Source organism: Poecilia latipinna, unplaced genomic scaffold (genome assembly GCF_001443285.1).
Source record: "Poecilia latipinna isolate Pla-1442-1.1 unplaced genomic scaffold, P_latipinna-1.0 Scaffold3193, whole genome shotgun sequence".
In the NCBI taxonomy this organism is placed as follows: domain Eukaryota; kingdom Metazoa; phylum Chordata; class Actinopteri; order Cyprinodontiformes; family Poeciliidae; genus Poecilia; species Poecilia latipinna.
Genome location: NW_015115809.1, coordinates 27,318 through 34,706, shown reverse-complemented (window position 1 = coordinate 34,706; position 7,389 = coordinate 27,318). Strand labels below are relative to the sequence as shown.

General features: G+C 44.5%; 1 protein-coding gene across 1 annotated transcript; it reads right to left on the bottom strand.

The window, feature by feature from the left end:
* Positions 1 to 809: 809 nt before the first annotated feature.
* Positions 810 to 7,308, bottom strand: socs2 (suppressor of cytokine signaling 2). The gene is made up of 3 exons (XM_015023075.1): positions 6,313 to 7,308; positions 4,078 to 4,259; positions 810 to 3,367 (listed from the first exon to the last, which is right to left on the bottom strand). Exons 2-3 carry the CDS (start codon positions 4,202 to 4,204, stop codon positions 2,904 to 2,906), a joined length of 591 nt encoding a protein of 196 aa, XP_014878561.1. The 5' UTR covers positions 4,205 to 4,259; positions 6,313 to 7,308; the 3' UTR covers positions 810 to 2,903.
* Between the last annotated feature and the right edge of the window lie 81 nt (positions 7,309 to 7,389).

Here is a 7,389-nt window from a genome sequence, read left to right as displayed (position 1 = left end):
GAAAGCGGAACCAAAGTTTTTCCAGCTCTCATAGAAAAATGGCTGTTCAAATAAATACCAATGTGATAAAAAAAAAATAAGTTTGTAATTTATTGTTCGATTATAACTTAATGTAGAATAGTATGAATTGACTAAATCGGCTTACATTCAATACAGAAACAATTTACATATGAAGTAAAATAAGGGAGTTCCAGACGGACTACTTTCTGCGGAGGGATCATTTTAGTAAATAAAGAAATAAAGTTCAATTTAGAAATGAAGAAATTTTGGAGGTAAAAAATGTGGCCGATCAAGACTACTTAAACTATTCAAATATGCTAAAAGTTCACCTAGGGCATACAAAAGCATAAAGGATTACATACATTTAATAATGTAAAGAAAATGTTTATGACTGCGCCACATTTTTAAGATTAAAACAGTATTCCTATTTATAGCTAATAACAGTTTATTAAACAGGTGAAAGGAAACTGATAAAATAATCAAGCATGTAAAAGTTTAGCTTCCAGCAGGCGGCGCTGCAGCTCCAGATGGGTGAAGATGTGAATAAAACACTTCAGAACCCAACAACACCTCATTCTTCATGACCGATGAACATTTCCATTTCCCCCGTAGGATCTGAAATATATTTTTAATTAACTTTAATTAAAAAGTTTATTTTATACTTGTCTGAAGGGAAAAAAATCTTAAGCAGACATTTACATTTAACTGTAAAATTCTGAAAATTTCACCTTGTTTCCAGAGGTGGAGACTCGCTTTTATCCAATTTGATCCAGGAACTGGGACAAGCTTAAACAAGACAGGAGGGCCAATCAGGAAAGACCAGCATGCTCTTTATTAGAAAACAAACTTAACAGGAAAAACTGATATTCAAGATCAAAATATCCCTCTGCTCTTTGGTTTAACTAAACTTTATCGTAAATAACCACTTTCAGTTTTTTTTACTGAATAAATGAACATTTGTCTGAATGACTGTTGGACATTTATCAAAGATTTCAAATCATCCTAATCTATCCCAGGCTGCTGGGCTTTTAAAATTTTCATTTGTTTAACCATTCAATCGTGGGACAAAGATAATATTTAAGAAATATTCCTGAACAGAGTCCATTTAGCTGTGTCACCATGACAACCATCCTGATCCCGACCAAACTGAACCTTGAGCCCGGAGCTGCTCTGGACCGGCTTGGATCTCAAATAAGCTCCAGGATGTTTTATGGTTTAATTCTCGGCAGGAACATCTGTGGTGTTCCTCAGGGCTGGATTCTGGCCCCTTCTTTTCTCAAGGCATGACTTAAGCAAATCATTGAATTTTTAAAAACACAGATCATTTTATCAGGAACTCTGAAACAACTCACCTCCATTCAGTCAATCAATTATAATTTTTAAATCTGCACACTTTAAAAATTCACAAACCAATAAAAATAAAAAAAAAACAGATAGCGAGCGACAGGAAGTCACTCCAACTTCATCTTCCTGCTTTAGTTGAAAACTTCTGATGGAAAAAACCTGAACTGTTTAGATCTCAAACCCTTTATGATGCTCCACGTTTATCAAACTGTTTTAATTTATCACTGATTTCTAATAACTTTCTGGAAGCTCAATAATTTAGCGGATTCAGGTTTTGCTTTCCAACTCTTTTCCAAACATTTTTCTCTGCTGCCTTCAGAAGGAGCTGAAGCTCCATTTTCAGATGAAACTCAAATTAAACTGTTTCTTTAGAAAAGAGGAAGCCAAATCCACCAGCAGGTCAGAGGTCAAGTAGGAACAGACAACAGCTCAATGGCTGATGTTTTCCTGTAATCTGATTGGCTCACAGCTCCGCAGTACTACAGGTTCAAAGTCTACCGAAGCCTGAAGGGGTCAAAGCAACCTCTCCGATGCTCGTCACCATCGACACGATTGTTTACGTCAATGAGAGCCAAACAGAGTCACGGCCAGCTGTTGGCCAGTTAGAGCGCTCCGTTCCTGCTGTTTATCGGGCCGCTTGGTCCTGGACGGAGTTCACCAAGTTCTGCCTCCCACAGACCTGCTTCCAGGGATCTGGCAGCACCGGCTTCAGGAAAAATACCCACACACTTCCTGCTTCCCTCACTTTAATGTTCTGATTCAGTTTTTATCAGAACCGGACTGAACCGGATCGAACAGAACCGTCTCTGTTTCAGAAATCCCCTGAGTTTCAATCAGAAAAGCTGAAGGAAATATAAAAAATATTCTCACTAATTTTAATGTCTATAAATGGAAATTTGATGGGGAAAAAAACAAGGAAATTAAAAATTAGATGAACTGGTTACCATGGTAACACATCAAAAATAACATCAAAGTCTGAAAATATTTTTCAATCTGGTTCTGGTGTGATCCTGAGCTGTACTGAAGAAATTCTGGAAAACAGGAATTGACACGGTGCCTTTAATCATGTGATCAGAGCTGCAGCCAATTAGCTTCCAGAAACATTTTTACAAGAAATCAAGTTGTGAGCAGAACGAAAGCAACTGTTTGGTTCTGCTGAGACCCGGTTTGCTGAGCCGTGGTTCTGTAGGAGCCAGAGACGATACTACTGGGCTCCACCAGAACCGGGCCTGGTACCGATCAGGAACGTTTCTCCAGAACATCAGAGGAACAGCAATAAATATTCTCAACAACCTGAGCAGGCGGTTCTGCTGCTCTGACCCGTCTCCGACCCATTTCTCTTTGGGTTTCAGTTGAAACAACCGATCCATCCGTCCGTCCGTCTTCCTGACGTCAGGAATCTGGAAACTTGTTCAGGAATTTCCAGAACAATCAGAGGAATTCTGCTTCCGTTACCATGGAGATGGGAGAAGAAGCCGGACCAGTTCCTGGCTTTGTGCAGAGACACACGGCCGGTCCGGACGCCATTGGACTCAGATGGGATGACCTCTGGACGACCTCTAGACGTTGTAGGTGTAGTCTGTCAGGTAGTCCTTCAACCGGTTGGGGATGGGCAGGTCCTGGACCTGCCGGGCCGACCGGTTGATGCTGATCCGACACAGGTGCTGCAGAGACGGGACGGCGGCGTACACGGGCCTGGTGAGGAGCAGCTGGATGGTGCCGTTGGGGCCCGGTGGCGCAGGCGCGGCGCGTCCGCCGGACCGGGACAGCTGGACGTAGTGCTCCACCAGGTGGACCACGCTGTCGAACTGCTTCAGCTTGGGCTTCACCAGAACCACCGAGTCCAGTTTGAACTTCCCGTGCCGGAACTCGATGCGCAGGTTGGTGGGGCCGGCGGACGTCATGGCGGAGATGGTGAACAGGAAGTCCCTCTGGGAGCTGTCCCGCAGCAGGAAGCTGCCCTCCGACGAGTCCTGAAGAATCTCTTTGGCCTCGTTGGCCGTCAGGCCGCCCCAGTACCAACCTGGCCCAATCAGAACCAGCAGAACATTTAGCACCTCCAATTCATTAAAACCACAACACGGACGATCAGCAGCTTCAGAACCGCCCGGACCGGTACCAACACTCAGTCTGGGTCAGCAGCACCACCACAGAACCTTTCTGGACCCAAACAGGGCCAGAACCAGCAACATTTACACTGAAATCACCAACAAGATGATGAGTCTAGTTACAGCCAGTGTACTTCATACTATAAAAATCATTTTTTATATTTTCTTCTTCTCTGGTGGATATTTTTCAAAATGGCCGCCACAGTTTTAATGTACAATATGTTTGCACTAAAATCAGTTGTAGTTAATAGCTACAGCTAAACAACAAGTTAAGTACGCTAATTACCAATTTGCTAAACAAGAAGCTTAGCAATGCATTGCTAAATCGCTAAACACATGAAAAATTAGCAGAAGCTAACACTAAGAAACTAAATATAAACAGGAGGAGTGACCACTAAACCACTATGCACTAAAAAATTAGCAAGTGCTAATGGTAAGCATACTAATATTTAGCAGAAGCTAATTCTAAACCACTAAACATATGAAAAATTTAGCTAAAACTAACACTAAACTGCAAAAACATAAAAAAATTAGCAGATGCTAATGCTAAACCACATGCAGAACATCTGGAGTTTATTCTGTGTTGGAAACATTCCCAACCAGAGCAGGAAGTTCTTCCTCCCACCTGTCTTCCTCAGCTCCTTCATGGCCGAGGCGACGCGGCTCTCGTCAGACTCCTCGGTCCGGGCGCCGTCGTCGGCTCCTCTGGCGTCCTCAATGGCTTCCTGGGATTCAGAGGACTGGCAGGTCATCGGACAGATCAGAAAACCGCCAAACAACCTGGAAAGGTTGGTGGGAAGTGAGCGGCTGCAGAAGAAGACAGAAACAGGCGATTTTGGTGCCATCAGGACTCTGGGAACACTCAGATTAAAAATGTCTTTTCTCTGGTCTGCAGCTGGGACATCTGAACAGAACCAGAACTTTGATCCATTTATCACATTTAGACATTTTCCTGGTTAATTCTGTTTTTAATGTTTCATCTGAGTGGCTAACAGGAGATCAGCTTCCAAAACTTTCCACTAGCCACCATCACAGAACTCCTCTGCCGAACTAGAGGAGTTCGACAGGTCAGCCATAGCCCCGCCCACATTTAATTAAATATTAATTTCCTGCCATTTAATTAATGAATAAATTATGCATTTATTTAATTTTGGCCCTTTAATCCCTCCGTAGCTCAGTAAGGCAACAGTCATCTTCAAATTAGAAGGTTGTGGGTTTAATTCCTGCTTTTTCCATTTCCTGTCAAGGTGACCATCAGTACCACTGGTTCAGTTTGGTACCATCAGTTCTGGCTGGTCAGTGTTCTCACAATGTCAGCCTGGATCAGTTGGGTTAGTTATTAGTTGCTGGTCTGCAGGTTCTGCATCAGCTGCTGCATTAATAATTAATAACTATATAATATTTATATTTAAACAGATTAATGTTTGCTAATTTCCAGATTAGCTGCTGGGAATCCTGCACAACAACAAACTCCAGATTCCCTGAAGTTCCACTTCCAGTCGTGGAATCCAATCTTTTTGGAAAACTGATCCTGGATCAGCTGGGAAAAATCTGGATTCACTTGGAGGAACCAAGAAACATATGGAAAAGCTGTGGTTCTGGAGCCTCCCTCCAGAACCAAATGATCCAAAATGTTCAGATCCTGGTTCTGGTTCTGATCCAGTCCTGGACCAGATCACAATACAGTTAGTTTGGTGAATCTGCGGGAAGATAGATATGGAACAGAACAGAGGAATAATATCCCTTATGAGCATTATTAGACATTGGATCTAAGCAGGATCTAATAATCCGGATCCCAGGAATCTGCAGGACGGATCTGTTTGCTCCGTTTCTAGAAAGTCTCTTTATCTAGTTTGTTATCCAACATTCCTGCAGCCTGACGCAGCTCACCTGCTGAGGAAAACATTTGAGTGAGGTGGCAACACTTCCTGCAGCAGAGATCCTGACTCAGGATCCCGACTCTGGGATTCCAATGGATTCCTTGTGTTCCAGAGGAGTTTTTCCAACAAACACCAACAGGAAGCCTCGTTCTTTTAGCTTTGCATTCAGACTTTTCATGTTTGGGTTTTTTATCCACAAGAAGCTGCAGATGAACACTTGAATTTGGTCAGAGAGCAGATTCAAAGAATCTCCATTTTTGCTCATATGAACTTTGAGAGGAAATCAGATCAGCAGATTCTAACCCAGGGCTCGGCATACTCCTGGTCCTCGAGGTCAGGTGTCCTGCAGCTCTTAATGTCTCCCTGGTTTAACACACTTGAATCCAACAGCTGAATCACCTCCTAAGTGCAGTTAGTGTTAACCTGGTAACCAGTAAGTGTTAACCTGCAGCTGTAAGGTGAGACTCATTCCCTTTGTTTCCTGTGGGAAACCAGAAGCTGCTTGGAGTTTTTCTTCTCTTTGTTCTGACTGGGAAAACAAACTGGAAAGGGAAGCTGGTTCCCACTGGAAACCAGGAGGTGATTCTCCTGCCTGCAAATTAAAACTCAGATTAAAAAGCAGAGGAGAAAAAATAACAGAAATATATGAATAAAGGAACCAAATCTTCCTTAAAGTTGCCCAGAACTGCAGCAGCTTTAAAACTGCAGGAAGGGAAACATCAGAGTAACGTTCCTCCTGGCAGCGGTTCGGTTTTATTCTGGTTCGGTTTTAAACAGCTTAATCTAAGAATGGGCCGAACCCGAACAGGAACATCTGCTGTCTGTGCTGGTTCCGCCCAGAAGCCTCGGACCGTCGAGTTACATTTAAATGAGAAGCAATTTAAACGGAGTTCTGCAGGACGGTCTTGTTCTACCTGAGTGGTTCTGCTCACCTGGAGAACCGCCCTCCTGTTACCACCTGGTGCCCAAATTGGACCCACCTGCCGGGGAGGTTCCGATCAAGCCGCCCGCTAACAGCTCCGGGTCCTCCGCCACCAACTCGCCGTCATGCCAGCGGAACCGGGTCCACACCTGTAGACTGGGTCCGGACGCTTCCGAACCTGCTCCGGCTCTAGAACCACTAATGGCGGCTGCAGCCGACCCACGAGGGGCTGTAGGTGGATCAGAACCGGTAGTCCGTCACGCAGCTCCGAGCAGCCGAACCCAGAGTCCGTGGTCCTGGTTCCGAGTGGAGCGGCGCGGCAGTCCGGAGCTCCATAAACAACAACACCGCAGGTTTCCAGGAACTTTCCAGGAACAGGGTCACGTGACGCCCACACGCGCACATTTAAGGTGGACCGTTTAGTTCGGGCCTTCCGTCTCTGTGAGGACCGGACCGGGGTTCTAGCCCGGCCCGGTCCGCAGGGCCCCCTGATGGACACTGTCCTCAAGATGAACAGATGTCTTCAGTTAAAGAACCGGAACCGAACCGGGCCTCACAAAAACAGGAAAATCACACACACACACACACACACACACACACACATACACTTAAACAAATACACATTCACCTGTTTTTCTGTCTGTGGGGACCTGAACGGATATGGTTATCTGCTGGGTCCCTTAAGGCTGCGAGGACATTTCTAATGTCCCCAACATTATTGACCTCGTCCAAATACCAGTGAAGTGATTCCAGGAAGAATTCCCGTTGTCCTTCTCATTCTTCCGTTTTTCTTTTTATCAATGAATGAAGTGAAGCAGGAAAAGATCTAGATCTTCCAATTGAATCGTTCAGCAAGTCTCTGATTCTCTCCAAGCAGAAACTGAACGATTCTTTTTGAATCATCTGGGTCGGTAGGTCCTTAAAAAGTCTGCAGACAGTTCGCCGTGTCTCTGCTGCCCCATGCTGGTCGGAACCAACTACGACATGACTGGAGTTGATCTCAGCTGGAGTTTGATTACACAAGAACAACTCTGGTTCGATTTGAATGTGAATGACCGGAGACCACTCCAAAAGGAGGAAGTCAAAAGCAGGGCATTCTGGGTAAATGCTACCAAATCAGACAAGCTAGCCTTGC

Excerpts from the sequence above, each read along its gene's own strand:
- socs2 (XM_015023075.1), bottom strand. The coding sequence starts at position 4,204 with ATGACCTGCCAGTCCTCTGAATCCCAGGAAGCCATTGAGGACGCCAGA. Across the intron at positions 3,368-4,077 it reads GAAGGAGCTGAGGAAGACAG|GTTGGTACTGGGGCGGCCTG; the intron begins GTGGGAGGAAGA and ends TGATTGGGCCAG.